This window comes from Cimex lectularius, unplaced genomic scaffold (assembly GCF_000648675.2).
Source record: "Cimex lectularius strain Harlan isolate CLEC.00 unplaced genomic scaffold, Clec_2.1 scaffold280, whole genome shotgun sequence".
Classification (NCBI taxonomy): domain Eukaryota; kingdom Metazoa; phylum Arthropoda; class Insecta; order Hemiptera; family Cimicidae; genus Cimex; species Cimex lectularius.
The window spans coordinates 83,750-105,070 of NW_019392877.1; the positions used below are offsets into that span (position 1 = coordinate 83,750).

Consider the following 21,321-nt stretch of genomic DNA (forward strand, 5'->3'; position numbering starts at 1 on the left):
GCCAGTTGTGCTAGGAAATATTCGACAGAGGAACGAGAAAAAACTTTTAGCAATTTTAAATCCACTAGATTATGTTCAACAGACCTCTAGAATGTCTTCAAGTAATCTAGGACTTTCATTAAGATTTTGAGACTATTGAAAATTAACAGGTATAAATCCATTTTATATTTAGTAGTCTAATTGGCCAAATTATTTATTTCAATTAATTTTTTTTTTTTGTATGTAAGGTCTTGGTTGAGATGAAAAAGTTAGTCTCACGAGCGGGATTCGAGTTGGCGTCCGAGTGGATCGAAGTCACGATAGCTCAAGTGGAGCAGCGGCCTATTAAACCTAAGGTCGTGGGTTCGAATCCCATTCGTGACATTAACTTTTTCATCTCAACCAAGACCTTACATAAAAAGAATAATTAATTGTATTAACAAGTATAGTTAATTTTCACTTTAACAATTCCTTTGCTTTTTTTTAAATTGAAATACAATTCATTAATCTTTCCATACAAGTGGTTCGCTGATCTTGCTGACAGAATAAGTCAATTAATTGTATTGTCATTAAAATTCGAATTGTCAGAGCATCTAATTGAAATTTGAAGAGGGAGAAGGAAAACCAGGCCGGATCAGGGGTAACAACCTCGGCGCACAATTTTTTCGACAGTCGACTATGCCGTTTCCAAGGCTAACTGGACTTTTTTCCAAACCGAATCGAAAAATTTTCAAACCAAATTGCACTTTGTCCAAACCTAAATTGAACATTTTCACAAATAAATTCTCATTTTTTCAAACCAAATTCAACCTTTTCTATGAGATGAAAAAGTTAGTCTCACGAGCGGAATAAATTGAATTTATTTAATATTTAATTTAAAATTATCCACTAGATAATTAATATGATGAATAATATGATAGATGAATTAGATTGGGAAAGAATTCAGTTTTCAATATTTAAAAAAAAAACGATACACGAAAAAAAAATCAAGGGGAATTGAAAAAGATAGAACTTTTAACAACTAAGTTTCGTTTAAAAAATACCAATTTGAATTGAAAAAAGTTCAATTTGCTTTAACAAAGTGTGAATTAAACTAGAAAAAATTCAATTCGGTTTAAAAAAGTGCATTTAGACTAAGAGAAGTTTAGTTTGATATAGAAAAAGTTGAATTTGATTTTGAAAAGATGGAATTAGACGTGAAAAAAATTAGATTTAAAAAATGTTAAATTAGACAGAAAAAGTTCAATTCTATTTGTAAAAGGAAAAGGTAAACTAAGGAATGTTCAGTTTGGTTTGAAAAAATCAATTTGATTTCAAAAAGGTTAATTTTTTCGCAAAACTTTCGAATTGAGTTGGGGAAGGTTTAGTTTTATTTAGAAAATGTGACATTAGATAAGAAAAATTTCTCCTTGATTTACAATAAGTTTAATTCGATTTGAAAAAAAATTGAATTAGACTTGAAAAAGTTTGATGAAGACAAGGTTGCATTGTACAAGGAGAAGATGGATTTGGTTACAAATAAGTTCAATTGATTTTGGAAAATTTTGATGTGATTTAAAGCAGGTAGAATTATACTTGAAAAAGTATCAATGTGATTTGGGAAAAGATTAAAAAGTCCAATTTAATTTAGAAAAGATTTAGTTTAAGTTCGATGAGATTTGGATAACATTCAAATGTACTTGAAAAAAAGTTTAAGTTGATTTGGAAAAAGTTAATTTGTGTTTGGTAAAAGTTAAAAAAAATACTAATTTGATTTAGAAAATTTGGAATTAGGCTAGGCAAAGTTCGATTTGATTTAGAAAATTGTAAATTAGACCCGAAAAAATTCAACTCGATTAAAAAAGAGTGAATTGGACTTTGAAAATTTCAATTTAATTGAATAATGATTTAGACGTGAAAAACGTTCATTTTTATTTAGAAAAGAATCAGACTTAATAATTTTTCAATTTGAGCAATTTTATTTGAAAAAGTTTAAATTAGACACTGAGAACATCAATTTAAATTGGTATATGAACACGGAGACATGGAAAAATTGCCATTTTATTTCAAATGCGTTTGTCTATGATTGTTTTAGAACACACTTTTGTAACTTTATTTAATTTTTTTAATAGTGGGTTTTTTAGACTGATGGTTGTCTTAGTATTTTAATATTTTACACTATTATTCTGTTACAGTTGAAAATAAAAATCAAAGATATAGAGAATTAGAGAGAAAAATAACACTTCATATATCAAAATGAATAAATGATATAATCATTTATATTAACAAAATTTTGCTTGATAATTGTAATGTAGACCTATTCAGTTTATAATAATATTTTATCCAAGGGTAGATCATGTCACCCGTTGTTTGCCTAAGCTAAACTAATAAATTCATTATGGTTGAAGCCATAACTTAACTGTTTTACCCTGAATTTTTTTACATTCAATTATAACATTAAGATATCTCTATATTCTCTATATTCAGATATCGGCATCAGTTATGGGGGGGGAGTGGAGTACTCAATTGATGTGCTTATCTTAAAACCTACAACCCCTTTTCACTTTTTACATACCTAACCTAATTGAAAGTTGAAGTAGTACTAAATACTCCGCCATCAATCATCTCACACTATACAGTCACGCCAGTAAATACATCTACTCTAAACAAATGTTATGGACACAAATCTAACTATCTAGCTGTATGCAATAAAAAAGACCCTATAAAAAATTTCCTCCAAGAATTGGAAAAGGGGACCAAGATACTCGCTCAATATATCGTTTGGCATTCCTACGCGCTCTCTATAAGGAGCCAACGAATGGCACCCTTCAACCAGATGGGACTTCCCATGGCTTATTCTTAATGGGGCGAGGATGACCCCTCCTGTACGTGTCAGATCCTCCGAGGCCTACCTGTCGATACGGTTCATAGAATTTCTTAAATCATGTTTTACCAAATTAAAAAATTGGGATTATAACGGACAGTCTCAGCACGATATGCCAGCTACGCACTTTATGTTATTATTCAGGTTAACCTTCAAATTAAAGAATCAAGGCAAAAACATTATAATATGCTGGATAAAAGGGCATGCAGGTATAGAACATAATGAGAGAGTCGACCAGTTAGCCAAGGAGGCAACCATTAAAGGTTCTCCTACGCCTGTGCAGCTAACCGTCGGAGACGTTACAAACGATATCAAAAGAGACGTGTGCAGAAAGTGGCAAATTTGGTACGATACGGGCACAGCAGGGAATTTCTACCGGTCATTATTCCCAACATTACAAAAGAAGCCATGGTTTCAAGAAATAGAGAGAGGAAAAACCATTCTTCTCAACAATTACACGACTCCGAACTGGCCATGGCATCTGCGGTTCATATTTATACAGGATTAACTGTAGAACATCGCCAAATGCGCAACGTGCGATGTAGAACAGAGCCTTGACCATATATTACAACACTGCACCGAATATGAGGCACAGCGAGAACAATTTCAGAAAGAATTGGACGCTCTGGGGCAAGTGAAAAGGCTACTGAACTTAAGCTCGCTGCTGGCAGAGGGTGACACGGAGGTCTATGTCGCCTTGTTCAAATACTTCAAGAATTGTGATATTAATGTTTAAATTGTTGTTTATCCTATTATTTATATATTTACAAGCCTATTTATTTATTCATCTAGTTATTCCTTTACATAGATAGTTACTTTGATTGTTAGTCACTGGTACCTGAATCTGGCTGAATATTCCTGATAAAGCAAAAAAAAATCATGTTTTCAGTGCTTTTTTAGCGTCAGGGGGTTTCGCGGTTGTTAAGTCCGTAGGTTGTGACGTCTTGGTCTTAGCCGCCTTGTCCGCCTTTTCGTTAACCTCCAGATCTATGTCCAGGGCATGGTATTTCTCCTACAAGAGGTGGCGACTAAGTTTTATCTCTTCTTGGTTAGGTCATTTTTAACAATTTCGTTTTCTTTTACTAAGACAAGCCTCTTAATTACTTTTAGAATATATTTTATCGCCTCTTGCGAAAATTATGTACTTTAATTCCCAACAAACCTAATGACCGTGAAATTTTATAAATTGTTGCATGCACATCGTCGTTAAAGTTTTGTGAAGGGTTCATTTAACATTATCCCTGCTGTTACGGACGGTTGCCGGGTAACATCAACTTTTAAACTCGCGATGGGAAAATTAATAATTCCCGTTAGGCGGCGTAGCAATGGAAAGTACGATATGCAAATGGGAATTGTTATTATTAAAGAGAAATTTACTACCTTGAAGGATTTCAATTCGACCACCTTCAACGATGACTTATGAAAATGGGAAAAGCAAATTTCGCACGTATAAACAAAAGAATAAACGATTCCATAACTTTCATTGCTTCCAATAAACAATATTATTTTAAGGTAAACTGAGCCTGGAAATAATAACTGTTTGTTTTAATTACAAAGGTATACCGAAGAATGGAGAAAATTTATTCAATTTCAGTTTTCTTCATTCAGGTTTCTAACAGATATTGGGATTATGGGTTGTATATAGAGGGGTATTTATTTTATAGGTTTAAGTTCAGCTTTAGTTTCTGGTAGAATAGAAGTATGTTGGGCGGCGGTGCAACATATTATTTCAAGGCTCCACCGCTGCTCCGGTAAACCGGTTCGGGGCGGAATATCGAGTACCCTCCGACCCGGATTCCAGACAGAGGATATGCATGTGTGATTGGGTTTGTATATAGTAGTTGTTTGTATTTATTGTATGAGTGAGTGTGAGAATGACTAGTTTTAGGGAACATAAGGGCGCCGAAATGACCAAAGAAGTCGATGGCGCCCGAACAGAGCCCAACCTCGGAGTCGCTTATGCACCAAGGTGGGTGACTCCCCTGATCAATCAGGGAGAGGCCAGAGGCCTCCTAGGAGGTCGCGCAATTCTAATTCTAATTCTAATTCAATTTCAGTTTTTTCAATCAAACCAACTTTTCAATATGAATTAGAAAACATGCAAATCGTAATTGTTTACAAAAACGCTGTCCTGAATAAATTTATTGTCTAGGCCCTAGGGCAATAAAAATATTGCAGATCATTACAAACTTGAATCTTCTTCTTTTAAGATATTGGATTTTTATTTTTATTTATTTTATTTTATTGTTTGTAGGGGATTTGTATACAGGCTTTTCGTATCGTTTTCCGACCATACAGGTGAGGCCGAAATAAAAGTATTAACACTATAATAGCTGGAAAGTGAGAACGGCCAGACATAAATCAAGCAACTATTTAACAAGGGGGCCGACTAGAAATGGAAAAGTCAACTTTCGCAATATTCCTTTTCATTCTCTTTCGGGCCGCTCATAATTCGTCAAACTTTTCACATTTTAAAAATAAAGTCCTATTAAGTTTTTGCCACAAGTTTTTTATTATTATGCAACCCAATTTGTAGGAAGTTAACCTCGTATTCGGTGTTCCTGGTTCTTCGTCTTGTCTAGCGTAGTGTGTATTTTATAAATATATCTGTTAATTTGCACAAAAATTATTTTTACAAATACATAATCTATTGTTATTAGAGTTTTAGTTCTTATTTATTTCAAAGTATAAGTCTTGTGGCTTGAAAGAGTCATCTTGTTAGGTGATCGATAGATGGATTGCTTCTACCTTGACTTGGCCATTTTGGCAAAGGTTCCTATGCTAGGTTCTAGGTATGCTGGGTGATAAGGTAATTTGGTCGTTTCGGAACATTTTGGTCTGCCTAGTTGATGATGTTGAGCCCTTTACTCTTTCCTAAGCACTCATTCAATATCACACCAATGTATTTTGTCTCATCAACATCCCAGGATAGTTGCAGATAGCATACTTTTTCGAGAAAGCCTCACCTCAACTAACCAATATGTTGTTATGGCTCGTGAGAAGTACGGTGAACAAACTAGTAGTGATAAGTAAAGAGTCAATTGGCCTGTAAACGGAGGAATCCCTTATTGGAAGTTTCGTTGTAATTTAGAAAACACTGGCAGTAGAGAAATTGGCATATAGTTTACGGACTACGATGACCTCAGCGATATTCCAGGTTTGTGGCACATAGTTTGAAGACTGCATTCATGATCCTGGCCTTCTTCTTATTCTCAACTCAACTCAATTCAACTATCAACTCCCCGAAGGAAAGTGATATATTCCTTGAAAGCTGTTGGCAAAAGCTTACTTTCAATGGGTAATGCTTCCTGTCAATAGTGCATTACATTTTCCGGAATTTGATGTTGAACTTTTTACCTTTTCTAAGCACGCATCTAACATCATATAGCAAGATATTCTTGTCTTATCTACATCCCAGGACAGTTGCAGACAAGGCCTGTAACTGTCCTGCGATGTACTTCCACCATGGGCTTTATGGCTCGTGAAATCATTGTACTTAGCATGATGAGTAGTAATAAATATAGAAAGGGCGTGTATGATCATGGATTATCTGGTTTAGGGACTATGATGACCTCAGCGATCTTCTAGGTTTGTGGCACATAGTCTGAAGACTGCATTCATGATCCTGACCTTCTTCCGATTCTAAGCAACTCCCTGATGATCAAACCTCAAATCCATAGCGTTTTGGACTTCTTTGATCGTCACTGCATCATATGAATTTTTTTTTTACTATATTCGGATGAAGATATACTGGGACAAAAATGCACGCTTTCTATTTTTTATAAGAATTAATTAAGATTTTTAGTCGAGATAAAAAGTCAATGGCACGAGCGGGATTCGAACCCACGATCTTCGGCTTGATACGCCGCTGCTCTACCACTTGAGATATCGTAACCTCGATCCACTCGGACACTAACTTCCCATCTCAACCGCACCTTTTGAATTTTCCCTCCTTTTTGCCATTTTTTGAATCCCGCTCGTGTCATTGACTATTTTATCTCAACTAAAAACCTTAATTAATTGTAATATATTAATTGATCAAGCGGACCACGAAATTAGTGAATTTAATTTTTTATAAGTATTTTTTCCAAAAATGATTGAATATTGATCGTTGATTTAAGAAAAAGAATATTATTCGCATCATTCCGTGTATACAAAGAACTTAGTAAAAATAATTTTTATTTTTAGAAGGAAACATAAGAAAACATTGAAGACAATCTTAACATTTTAATATGATTTTCAAATAGTTAATTTGTACAATTTTGAAACGGTTTAGTTTTTTCTAATGTTTTACTTTTTTATTGTATTCGGTGAATAATCGAGTTAATTTGTAGTTCAAGATTTCGACAAACCTTCAACAACACGGGAACACAAGCTAGTAGAAATATTTTCAGGGAAATCATGATGGCACCTCGGCGAATGTCGGAGCAGGGCTTGGAAAATCGTGTTAACGGGATTGGATTTGTCCCACAGGGAATTCGCACTCTTTCAAGAAAAGCGTGTCGTAATTAAAGGTGTCCAGACATCGTAGGACAAGACATACTTTCCATTAGTGGAACGACCGAAGAGACGGATAACTACAGAAAAGAATCAGAAAGGAAGAAACAAGTAAGATCGAGAAAATTAGAGACAAAAAGGTGGTCGTAACCGGATCAGATTCAATTTCATCAGATAATAAAGTAGATAAATTCCCAAAATGTGCTAATCGTGTTAATAAGAGAGTGAAAGACGCCAAATTTTGTTACCAAGTTTGAAAGTGAAGTTTGTTGCAAGTTTGAAACTGAATAAAATACACTGAATAACCTGAACGTATGTACTAGCACATTTAGCATACTAAAATGTCGAAAGGTCGTTTACAATGAATACCCTTATTTTCTACGAATTACTTCGGCAGGGTGGATTCACTAAGGCTTAACACGTTCATCAAATAAGGATTCGTTCAATTACCTTCGACAGGAGCAAAGTTTGTCAACGTCTTCGAACAAGTCACGCCGGAAGAATATCAATCGAAAAGGCTGTTGATGTTTGAAATGTTCTAATTTAATCTAATGTAAATTCCTGTGATCATGACCCACTGTCTTCCTTATAGTGGCGTACTGCAGACAGTTCAAAAACTGTGGAATTGGCCATGAGATCTTTTCTTGAGGTCTGCTGGATGGTAAACTTGTAGTTTGATCGTTTCCGGAGAATTTGCCCTGACTAGTCACAGAATATGACTATGATGAAAAGTAAAGCCTGAAAGGGATGAAAAAATAGGTGATATTTGGTTCTAATTTTATGAAAGGTAATGATAAAAATCCGCTGTCCTCGGGTGACTCAAACAGCCTAAGACCGGTTTGGACTAGCCGTTGTGAGGTCTTTTCTTGAGGCCTGGTTGGTGATCAACCTGTAGATTGGTCGAACATTTTGGTCTAGTCACACTTCTAGCCAATTTTTCATAACATTTGTTGAATCTATCCTGCGTTTATTGTTCGTCACTACGTTCTGGAATAGTTCTTATGTTCCCTTATGTAATAGTATGGGATCAAGTTAGACGTGCATACATGACGGAACAATATCCCAGAACTGTTACAGAAGTTTTCACCTCGAATTACAACAGACTTGAGGTTATGACACAGGATAACAATGGATGTAGCAGAACTTAACATACGTAGGTTCTGCCAAAAAAAAGAGAAAACCGCACACCATATCATATGAATGCTAATAATACGGTGTCTACTCACAGGCAAAGAAAAGCTTCCAGGAAACACGGATGAGGTGAGAATATCAAGGCTATGGAGTCTAACAAAAAGTCTAAAAGTAGATAGAGGAGAGAAGCACAATTTTGATGGACAAGATGTAGCAAAAGTCTGAAATCGACAAGAAGAAATCATACAGAAGAAGACTGCTGTGCAGTCGAACAATCTACTTTCTAAAGTTTGATTGTTTCCGATCATTCCGGTCTTCCTACCTTTGCGTTCTTGGTCTGAATCACGGAGTTCAGATCCACTATTGAAAATGACAAAACTCGCTGCAGATAAAATGAAAATAAGAAATAATCAAACTATGAGACCTAGAACTCCGATATGTTTTTGTTCAAGTTGGCATAGATACTTCTAGAAACAGCATCCTCAGAAAAGAGATAGACATAAAATTTCGTCAAGAAATCCTCACCTCATAAAACAACTTACCTGAATGAACATATGAAACTGCTTCGGCAGCAGCTGAAGGAAAGCTTCCAGAAAACCCATGTGCATTTCCAGCATCAATGCTTATAAAACGTTAATAGAAAGACAATGTGGAGTGGCTCAAAGTCCTATTTTTTACATACGAAGTTCAAACAGTGTGAAGAGAGCCACTTGAGCAACAAATCTACCTTGTGAATATTTCTAACGTTTCCTTATCTGTTTTGTCCGATGGCCAATTTTGAAAACGTTTTTCTCTGTTAGTTTCATATTTCATATATAATGGGCCAAGTTCCGTCGATTCTTACTGCACCTTTAGGATACAACAGAGGGTGAAGGCAGTATGATCTGAAGGCAGTGATAGTCAAACGTTTAGTACAGTAAATTCACTAATTTCGTGGCCCGCTTGACCAATTAATATATTACAATTAATTAAGATTTTTACTTGAGATAAAAAAGTCAATGGCACGAGCGGGATTCGAACCCACGATCTTCGGCTCGATACGCCGCTGCTCTACCACTTGAGCTATCGCACCTTTTGAATTTTCCCTCCTTTTTGCCATTTTTCGTGGGGTTGAGATGGGAAGTTAGTGTCCGAATGGATCGAGGTCACGATAGCTCAAGTGGTAGAGCAGCGGCGTATCTAGCCGAAGATCGTGGGTTCGAATCCCGCTCGTGCCATTGACTTTTTTATCTCAACTAAAAACCTTAATTAATTGTAGTTTAGTACAGTATTTTTACGATTTATTTGTTACCCTGGGCAGTAATTAAAAATATTTTTTCAAAGAAGTAGGTAGCTGGAAATCGAATCAAAGTCAAAGTATAATTTTACTCATATGTATTGTCCTAAAAACTAAAGTAAACAAAAAGATTTTTGCAAGATAAACTAATGTAATTAACACTGTATAGTACTCATGTCATCAGATCGAAAACATTCTTTAAAAAAAAAAATAAAATAAAATTCCATGCCGCAGTATATGTTCAACAATCTACAGTACATATAATCAAATTATAAAATAAACAAGAAAAAATTATTATTTATAAAAAAATATATATAAAATAATTCGTCATATATTGCTGGTTATGCCTATCAGAGGTGTCATTTTTCGGATAAAGTCTGGATTTGTCTTTTATGTACACTAAACTGAATAATATTTCTTACTAAATCTATTAGATTTCGTGGTACGATTGACCAAATAATATCTTTCAATTCATTAATCTCTATGTAAGGTATTGGTTAAGATAAAAAGTCAACGTCCTAAGCGTGATTCGAACCCACGACCTTTGGCTAAATACGCCGCTGCTGTACCACTTGAGCTATCGTGGCTTCGATCCACTCGGAGGGAAAATTCGAAAGGTTGGGTTGAGATGGGAAGTTGGTGTCCGAGTCGATCGAAGTCACGATAGCTCAAATGGTAGAGCAGCGGCGTATTTAGCCGAAGGTCGTGGGTTCGAATCCCGCTTGTGACGCTGACTTTTCTATCACAACCAATACCTTACATAAAGAATATTTATTACTTTTCACGTTTGAAAATTAGAAATCATATAACCGAGAAAACAAAACGTTGATGAATGACGATTCTATCGACATAAACCGTACATCAAATCCGCTAATTATACTTTATAAATACTAATTTATTAATTAATTCAATTGGATTGAAACAGTATTGATTTAATTAATTGACATTTCCCCAAGTGCTTTGTTCACAATGAAATCGAATTATAATACGATTGCATTTTCTAAGAATGACAATAACACCAAACATAGATATAACAAATAAAAGGTTAAGGTGAAATGCATATTTCGACACCATCAGCAACATTTCTCTCAAGCCGGAATGCAGAAGAGTTTCGCATCTCTTTGTAAAAACTAATTTAATTTCCGAGATATATCTCTATTTAAATAGTTCAAAAAGGGGAATTTATTCGTCCGTGAAATAAGGCTTTTTAACGAAACTCTATTATAATCCCCTTTGCTCCACTTTCCAAACCGACACCCGTGAAATGCTTTGCATCTTTTTTACTGTCAATCTTTTCCATTGGGACATCGTACTAACTAGCTTACATTGTAAATAAGTCTCATCTCATTTAAAAGGACGGTAAATAAATATGTAGTGTGTTGTTTGAGAGTAAGTTATCATCTATCAAACTGAGCAAGCTTAAGAATAACTGCACATAACTGCAGACCATACAGATCTTTCGCATTGTTTTGCACCTTGGCCATTTGGGCTTTCGCGGAGGTTCTTTATTGCCGGTAGGTCGCTATTGCTGCTCGCGGAGGTGGCCCGGTTGGGCAAGCACCTCACTTATATATAAAAATACATTGACTACAGCATAGAATTAGATGTAAACTCAGGCAAGATGTGCAGATGACATCTATTCAGTCATACGTGTTTCCTTCTGACTGGCGACCCTTTTAGTTCTCAGCGACATATTCGAACATAGCTGTGCAAGTTTTTTTTTGGTTTCGATCGCCCTTTCGGTCTTCTGCACTGTAAAAATTGGTAGATTATATAATAATTAGGGTCTCATTGGTTAGAGCACCGCATGATGACCTGGATCACCATCTCTTCTTCCCCATATTCGCCCAGAGGCGACTCCTCTAAATTGAAGCTATGTAGAAACCGCAATGACCGTACTGTGACATGTAGTGCCCCGGCTGCAGGTGTTTCAGGTTCAATCGTTGGTTATCCAGCGGCATCGTAGGTGTAACTTTAGCGCTCCACCTGTGTAGCCACTCATTCACTGCCCCTTATATCTGGTATCTGCAGAGTCTCATGGCTGAAAAATCCTTAAGATAATGAGAGCAGGTTGAAAAGAAATATATTATCACTTAACTTTGTAGATTAATCAAGTTTTGTCATTTATTATACCTGTGAGAAAAAACATGAAAGGATTTCTCGCCGACAAATCAGATTTGCTATTTACAAAAAGGAACCTTTGGGCAACTCTCTTTACGAATTGAACTCGCCCGACTCTTTCTCCTCACCAAACAACGTAAATACACTTCCCATAAAAAAACCGACCACCTGGTTTTTGCCTGAAAAAATGGCAATTTTGGAAATGCATTTTGCTCAGCCTTTTTTTCACAGACCTGCCCTAGAACTGATTTTTTAGAAAATTTTACGTTGAACAAGACTTTTTTAAAATGGTTTCCTAGCTTCAGTCCTTCATCAGTAAAGTCAAAAATTCTGGAACGTGTCAAATTTTGCATTTTTCACGAAAATTTTGAATTGAGCTATGGAGCCAGGAAATCGTCCCGGTGTGACGCCTTTTAGCAATCGATAGAAAATTTTAATAAACTTTCAAATGGACAGCTTCCACTTTCCAGATTTCTCAGCTGTTTTCAAGTTATTTGCGATTTTTGGGCAAAAACGTAGTTTTTACATGCTCATGAAAAAAATCGATCACTCTTTCTCCCCATTTTCAAGTATAAATTTTGAACTGTCATGTCAGAGAAACTGCGATAGGTAAATCAGGATGGCCGTCATCTAAAGCAGTGACTTAATATGACATTCTTCTTTATTTCAACGGGGCGATGAACCTGCAGCATGGTCGTAGCATGAAATATACCAAAACAGTAGATATAAATGATCGGACCGAGCTACTGTGTCCCACTGTACCGTTGCGTCAGCCTTTGACTTGTTAATTTCCTTGTTAATTTTTACAAATCTACTTTATTATATTATACTCAACTTTATTATTGATTATATCCAAGACTTTTTCGTAAATGTGCCTCCGCCCCCCTCGACCGCTAAGATCTCTCCGGTAATGCTCCTTTATAGGAAATCATAAATACTGAAACATTTTATTTTAGGTAATCCGTGTAATAATAATTAAGAGTATAAATTGGTAATAAAGGTCCCTGGGGGCGAAAATTGGACTATTTCACTAAGGATGTCTTCGAAAACATCCACATTTCTTGCCGTACATGACTACTGCCACATAAATTCGCATAGATAGGAGTCCAATAAACTTCGGCGAGTACCCCACCGCCATTTGTTCCTCGCCTTTGCTTTTCCCCATACACTATCAATGAATTGCGTATGTGCCCAGGTGATCAGGTCGATAAAATTGAGAGAGTCACTGTCATATGGCGGAAACTAGCATTCTGGGATAATGTTTCGTATGTCTTCCAATGATAGGAGATGATGACAGACCCAGCAGCAATCCGATCACGAATTATGGGGATGAGAGTGGCGGCTGATCTGTCCGGCGGCTAGAAATCTTTCTCTCGTTACGCGTCAAATGCCATCTAAAACCACTGCTGTGGTAAGATTCTGCCAGTTTTGTTTTTCCGGCGCGAAAACAGCTATTCATCAATTTCCACAGTGCAATGTCAATGTTCACAACTACTGCGCGAATGTCTGCGCAAAATAGAGTTCGCACAGACTCCGTGCATGTAGTTGCACCAATCAACGAATGTGTTATGATTTATATCTTCTCTTTCACAGAATATAACAATTACCATTTCGTATACCTGAGCATATATGAACAGCACGATAGTCGAATATGGCCGCCTTAACCCAGTTAGATATGAGTTACTTCTTAACGCCATTTCCGCCTTGCATCCACGCTGGTAGCACCTCCACTTGTCACGAGATCCTGTCAAATGCAGCCTCGCATCGTGTCCTCCTGAACATCGCACAGCTAATGGAAGAACGCCCATTTCCTTGGTTTAAACAGCGTCGTATAGCGTGAGAAAGTTCAGTTTTATTTAACCCAAACTCTTTGACAACTAGTATACAACACAATACACCAATACATACCATTACAGTACAATACTTACAATACAATGGTATACAACAATACACTTTGACTCAAAACATAAGATAAGATAGGATAAGAGCAGAAACTGACCTGACCTTGTCTCGCTCTCTGTCACAGAGCGTGGTCGAATGGGGCGGAGGCACATTAACGGAAAAGTTCCCGATTCTATCCCACTTACTCCTATTGTTGTTGCCTAGTTACCAAATTGAGTGGTGACTACCAAATATCTAAAGTGACCTCTACTTTTAAGGGTGAATTCATGTCTTCGGGACAGTATCATGCTTTCTGATTACTATAAACCAATGGTTGCATCTTGTTTAAATGGACGTCGTTGAAGTCTGAAATTTGAGCATCGAAACCAAGCTACGGTTTCATCTCGTAGATCTCAAGCCTCTCATTCGGCTTGATTGTTGACCAAGTTTGACTCAGCTTCCTACCTATTATTTTGAACTGCTCAATGCCGAACTAAGCGTATTTCTGTTTTTGTTAGACAGCCTCCATTAAGTAAATTCTATAAAGCATTTCTTCTCTCTTGTTGTTTTAATGGATTAAACTCAGGTTTATCAGACCTCGCGAAATATCACAACTTCTTTAACATCTAATTTCAGCTTTATTATATAAATATCTATATCGGCAATAATTTAATATTGTTTTCCAGAATGAACACATTTTGGGTGACACTTTTCGTAGCAGCCGTCGTCGTCGTCGGGTGTTTTAGCGCCCCAGGCCCCGATTGCACCCCTTCGGCCCTCCTGGAGCAGCCGCCCAGGGTGAGAAACATCTGCGCAGCTTTGTACCAGGTCTCAAACGCGCTGCAGGCTTACATGGACGATCAGCTAAATTATCAACGTAAGTCCCACTCGTCATTCTCGAATAAAATTACTTTCAACGATTCCGGTTCTCACGAAGATTAGTCTTATTAAATGAAGTCAGACTAATCTATCTGAAACTAATGCCCTTCCTCAAACATCTCATTTATTTCTTACATAAATTTATGATAATTTAGTTCTATATATTTACCTTAAGAAAACAAAAATATTAAACTATAAAACTTTTGTGGTCGAGCCATTTCCATTACCATTTCTGACAAATAATGGCTGAAAACAAAATGCTCCATCTTTTTAGATACGTCGGCAATGTGCATGCCATAACAGACAACTCCTCAGCAAACGGATTCAGGGACGTTAACACAATACATAAAAATATTACATTTACCATAGAAAATGAAAACAACATCAACTTCTTGGTCATAATTCTCACCAAAACCAACAATAAACCCACAACCATTGATAAAAGGCTAACGTGAAATCAAAAGAGTTTGTTAAAGCGATCAAACCAGCAGAATCGAAATGGCTATTCTCTATCTCAAGGAAGGGAATTAGGAGGCTGATAGGTATCCTGACGGGCCACTGCCCACTGAGAAGACACCTCTTCGTAATGGGTATCCTACCAGATCCCTTTTGCCGTTTTTGCGAAATAAAAGAAGAAACGGCAAGGCACTACCTCGCAGGGTGTGATAGGTATGCTAGGTCTAGATTTGAAATCTTTGAAGGAGAGGACATCACCAAATCACTCCCCGAGATTAAATGGTCCAAAATCTTTGGGTTTGTGAACAGGTCCAAGAGGTTTATGCAGGACATGTGAGCCGACCAAGTCCCGGACCTTTTAGGGATGGTGTACGACTCTACCCAGGTATTTAACCCCTCGGGACTTCGTCGCCCACCCTGCATTATATATATATATAAAACTCTCATTCTTACGATACGGGCCTACGGGGTGAAAGTTTGGGGCTCAACCAAACATTCCGGTTCATTCCATATCCAGTCTCTCCAATCCAAAATCCTAAGAAAAATCTTTAGCGCTCCCTTCTACGTCTTCAATAAAACCATTCATACTGACCATATTCTACTCGTTCATGACCTTGTAAGAACAGATCAGAAATTCCACAATACCCTTTCTGTAAACCAAAACCCCCTTGTTCAACAACTTTCCACACTCACTGTACCTGGAAATCCTCAACGTCGGCTGAAGAGGTAATGGTCTAGGCATTTGCTTCAGTGATGTGTGTGTGGGTGCAGTGTGAGGGTGTCACCAGGTGATAGCTTCTCCCATCATGCTTAATTATCATGTTAGACAATGAAAAACTGTACTTTTTTTTTGCATTGACCTTTTGTCTTCAGCCATGTTTGTTATTATTATTATTATTATTATTATTATTATTATTATTTTGACGAAAAATAGACCAGAGCCCGATAAACATCGAAGTCTTCTGTACATATTAAGAATTTATAATTATAAGGTTTTGCTATTTCGCACTGGTCTATCTCACCGAACATAATCTTCCTTTCTTCATCATATTTTCTGCAATGCCACACTATATGTTCCGCATTATCTATTAGGTTGCATACGGTACACAGATCACTGTCTTTCTTTCCTATCATGTGTAAGTATGCATTACAGATGCAGTGGTTTGACAGTAGTCTGCCTATTGTAACAATGGCTTGCCTTTCGAACGTTTCTTTGGTGAACCAAGGAACGCATCCGACTTCGGAAAGATTGATTTATACCATTGTCCAGTGCTTGATGATCTATATCTATTCTGCCACTGTGCAATCGGTCTACTTTTGATAACATTGATGGCATCGTAATGGGATATTTTCAACACTTTTTCTATCTCTGATTTTTTGGTAGCTGACTTGGCCAAATCGTCGGCTTTCTCATTTCCTTTTAATGAACAGTGGCCTCTTACCCATAAGAATAGAATTTGCTTTCCTTTATACCGGAGATCATTTATTTTATTTATAATTTTAACGGTCAATTCCGTACCATATGATTTGGTAAGATTTGGGGTCGTGACGCTGGATAAGGCACTCCTACAATCCGAACAAATTAATACCTGATTGTCTTCAATATATTCCGCGTATTCAAGAGCCAACAGAATTGCATACATTTCGCAAGTAAACGAGGAGGACTCATTTGGTAACCGGTACGATGCATGTTTATTATTGAGAGAGTCATAGTATGCCCCACCCGATTTTCCATCCATTTTAGAACCGTCTGTGAATATGGGAGTCGCGTTGGGCCACTTTTCGTGGATGAGTTCGCGGAATCTTTGGTTTACTTCATTGAGCGGGAATTTGGAAAAATCTGGTAGAATAATTAACCGGGATCTTTGCATTGTTGAGAAGAATTCAAGATTGAATAGGGGTAGATATTTATTCACGTGAATTGATTGGAATAACCTGGGGCATTCCCACCCTAAGGTGCTAATAATTGGGGGCTTTTTTTTAATCCAATAAGGGGATGTTAGGACTTCGATCATCAAATTGTGGATTTTTTGGTAGAGTTGGTGGTGTAAGGAAAAGGTTTTGAGGACATATTTATCTGCTACCCACTTCTGATTGATAGCGGGGATTCATTAATTTTTGTTGTTACCTGGTAATTAGAACTTCGAGAAGAGGTAGAAAAAACTTACCTGCGTGCTATTGAATGGTATTTGCAAAGCCATTGCCATGTTTTTATGATCGAAGCTGTCATTTAAGGCCAGTAAAGCACCATTGCATGCATACTCCTAGAAAAAAGATTCACGTATGAAGAATAAATGACCTATGCACAGCATAAAGATGATATCGATCAGAGTGAGGGTGTGACACCTCCACCTTCTCCCATCATGTTTAATTTTATAATTTTATACATATGAATTACCAAATTTACTATATCGTAACTAAAATGGGAGGTGTAAATAATAATATTAATAATTTAAAAAAAGTTATTTATTAGAGGTTTGGCTAAAAGTATGTAATATATATTCCGAAATCAAGATTTCTCAGTAGAAAGAATTACTAAGCAACTATAAATTTTATAGATATTATTTTACATCTATATATTACTAAGGAATGTTTTCTTCTCTATTTTTTACAGCGATGCTTGCAGAGGGAGCTGACGATAAAGTCAAGAAGCAAGACCAGATGACGGATCATATATTTTTGCGTTTCGGCCGCCGGCGTTGAGGCTCAAGTGAATCGATGCCCAAAATTTAAATAAATGAAACACAAAAAAATTTTAACAAATTCGTCTCCATTCGCCCTAATCCCAAAGACTGTTTTAATTTATTTTCTAGTTAAATAGACTTAAACTACAATTACCGTTGTTATGTATATTTGTGATGATAAAGCTAATTTTATTTTTTAAATCATTTTCTCTTGTCGATAACTCGTTACGGAGTATGGAATGTTCAGTATTACGAATATTTAATTAATGTGTAAAATGTAATTCCTAAAATAAAAAAGTTTAATAATTTTCCCTGCCTCTATGTTATTCTTTCATAGCCTCGTCCATTATGTAGAACTCGCAACGATGAAAAACTTTAATTTTAATTTTTAATTTACCATTCAACCTTTCCTTCCGAAACACTTTCTCCCAGCAGGTGTTAAGGATACTGTTAAAAACTCATCCACTCAAAAAAAACTCCTGAATTTGACCTTGTTGAACTTAAAAATAGCAATATTTTCTTAACCATTTTTAAAGGCCAATCATAAACGTTCCAATACAATGGAAGGAATATAGTTTGCCCAATCCCCAAACCTGACAAATCTCAACAGATTAGATTATTTTTCCATCCTCTTCGCGACGCAGGGGAAGTTTTCCATGGTTCAGCCAAGCCCTAAACCCACAGACCACCATCCGAATTACTACCTCCTCATCAGTTGACTGCCAATTCTTAATAAACTTGAAATATTCTTTTATAAGCAAATACTCCCCATCCTCGAATCTTCTAATATAATTCCCAACAGTGCCTTAGTGAAGCTCGATGATTTTTTGATGTCGAACCATCGAGTCTGGGGTTTTACTGTAATACTCTCTACAAACCTCCTCATCTGCATGTCCTGCCTAGCCGACAGGTAGTTTAGGCTTTGGAGTAGTTCCAAGGAGGACGGTGGGGTCCCCCAGGGTCGTCGACCCATCACGTCATAGCCTAACATACGCTGCCATTCTATACTCCAATTCCGATCTCGTTATAGTTCACTCAACCATAAAGACCCACCTGTCTTTCCTAGAAGAATAGGTAAAAAAATGGAGAATCAAGCAACACCACAAAATACCAAACATAACCTCTACTCTCCTTCTTTTTTTTCTTAGAAATCGTGAGATGCGGTCTGGTGTGATGTAGGTTTCAGAAAAACATTTTCTTTATCGTGCCAACGTTTCGATCTTTATTGAGGTCATCTTCAGGGCCTGGGATTTACAAACATTGTTTACATATAACAATTACATTTTGGATGTGAAAAAGTGAATTTATACAATGCAAAATATATTTTTTATATATTCAATCAAAGTATTTCTACTCACTCAAAGTGTTTGTCTTCTGTGTAATTGTGCCATTCTTGCGTGCTGGGTTGAGAGTGCCAGTGAGATTTTGCTATTTTGTGTTTATATACGTTGGATTTTGAAGGGGTGGGGAAGGATATCGGTAGAGAAAAGACATTTTTGTATATGGCGTCGGCTTCTTTGAGGTGAAAGGAGCCGACGAAGGGAAAAAATATGTAGGTAATTGTTCGGCCAGATTATCCTTTCAGGATTATATAGAAAGGGATAAATAGGAAAAGGAAAGCTAAATGCCTCTCTTTTCCACATCCAAAATGTAATTGTTATATGTAAACAATGTTTGTAAATCCCAGGCCCTGAAGATGATCTCAATAAAGATCGAAACGTTGGCACGATAAAGAAAATGTTTTTCTGAAACCTACATCACACCAGACCGCATCTCACGATTTCTAAATAAATATCGATTAACGGCCACTAATCACCACACACCTCTACTCTCCGTCGAATTGCTCTCCCACCATTCTAGTGTAACAAAAATCCGCTACCTTGGGCTGTATCTAGAAAAGCGACTGACCTGAAATCTCATAGGCCGATGTTTTGAGGAGTATTTGGAGCCCGATGGCGGGTGTAGCTTAGCCGTATGAACAGACCGTTGAAGTCAGTAACGTAGAGACTCGTGTAGCTGGCAGCCACGTCGGTTTTTGATAGTGCGAGATGTGCTGTCGAGAGTTCCCTTGCTTCTGTAAGTGGTGTACGCTTGCTCCATTAGTGCGTGATGAGATCTCGTCGACAAATCTCCTCTAAACAGATTGATATATACAGAGAGCAACAGTGAAGACAAAGATACCAGTGGTGATGATAAGTGAGTATTTTTATGTGTGAGGAGGAAATATAGCTACAAGGAGTTTTGGAGAGATATAGACAGAGGTAAAATTGACAGAGCACGAGTGTTGTTTATTGGAGAAACGAAGATAGAGAGGGTTGAATTGCTAGAGCAAATAGAAGAGGAGGGAATAAGGTTAGCCGTTGAAAGGTCAGACGGACTGAGAGAGTGCGAGAGGGAGCGTGGCAGATAATTGTAGGATGGACAGAGTTGAATGGGTTGAGGGGGAAGAGATAAAGGGAGAGAGGACGAAAAAGCGAACAAGATGGTGTGAGACAGTACGAGATACAATTGATAGAGCATGAAGTAGATGGAAAAAGGTTGAGGACTTAAAACGATTGTTGGGATCCTTCCGAGCGCTGTTAAACCGCTATTACATTCTTATTTATAAGTTATGATAACAACAGAAAGCAACAATCCTTAATTGAACTGGTGATTAATTTGGTGGTCTTCCCGCTAGGTGTCACTTTCGTCGAGAAGGTGGTAAGTCACCACATAGCTCCCCCCGAAAGCGTCACCGCCGCGGTTTAAACGTTGTACATGGTCTTCTTCCGAACTATCCTTCCGGACCGAGTGACGAGCGTTGGAGTTGAAGCTGTTTCCTTCGGTCGTGACGACGTCTGTGGTGCAGGATCGGTTTCCGTGTTGGTCGGCTGGGTGTCTGTTGCTGACGAGGTGAAGTCGCAAGCCAGGTATGCTGGCTTCACCTTGTCTATGGATACGGTGATTTCCCGGTTTTCCAGTCGTATTCGTATTGTCTTCTTGCTTCGTGCTAGGACTTCATATGGCCCCTCGTAAGGCGGTGTGAGGGTGGGACTTTCGAGGAAAGTGAAAGTGTTAAGTAAGCGGGCTTTCAAGTCTTCGTACGGTGTCTTGCTAGGATTCCGCAGGATGTCAGTCAGTTGTTGTAGTTGTGCCGATTCGAGATTGGCGAAAACCAGTTGATATCTAGCAGAACTTGATGCTATTCTTGACGTAGCGAAGACGGCTTCTATCTGGGTAAACCATAGGGCAGGGTCGCTCCTCCAGAAGGGCGGTATGCGTAGTATCGGACCCACGGCGGATACTCCTGTGACTGTTCCTGAGGCTGATTGCTGGTGTTAGCCTCATCCATGATGAGTATCACGTCGGGGTCACCAGTTGTTGGGGTCCTTCCGAGCGCTGTTAAACCGCTATTACATTCTTATTTATAAGTTATGATAACAACAGAAAGCAACAATCCTTAATTGAACTGGTGATTAATTTGGTGGTCTTCCCGCTAGGTGTCGCTTTCGTCGAGAAGGTGGTAAGTCACCACAGCGATGAAGAGAGGATGCGTAGGAAAGAAATAGAGAAAG

At 37.4% G+C, this 21,321-nt stretch overlaps 1 protein-coding gene across 2 annotated transcripts in view; it reads left to right on the plus strand.

Annotated features, from left to right (window-relative positions):
- Positions 1 to 18,086, plus strand: part of LOC106672478 (myosuppressin) — a 59,377-nt gene extending 41,291 nt beyond the window's left edge. For both annotated transcript variants that reach the window (XM_024228993.1, XM_014403938.2), the window contains exons 2-3: positions 14,435 to 14,625; positions 17,698 to 18,086. In XM_024228993.1, the coding sequence (XP_024084761.1) occupies positions 14,436 to 14,625; positions 17,698 to 17,786 (279 nt within the window). In that variant the 5' untranslated portion in view covers position 14,435 and the 3' untranslated portion in view covers positions 17,787 to 18,086. The remainder of the gene's footprint in view (positions 1 to 14,434; positions 14,626 to 17,697) is intronic.
- Positions 18,087 to 21,321: the final 3,235 nt, after the last annotated feature.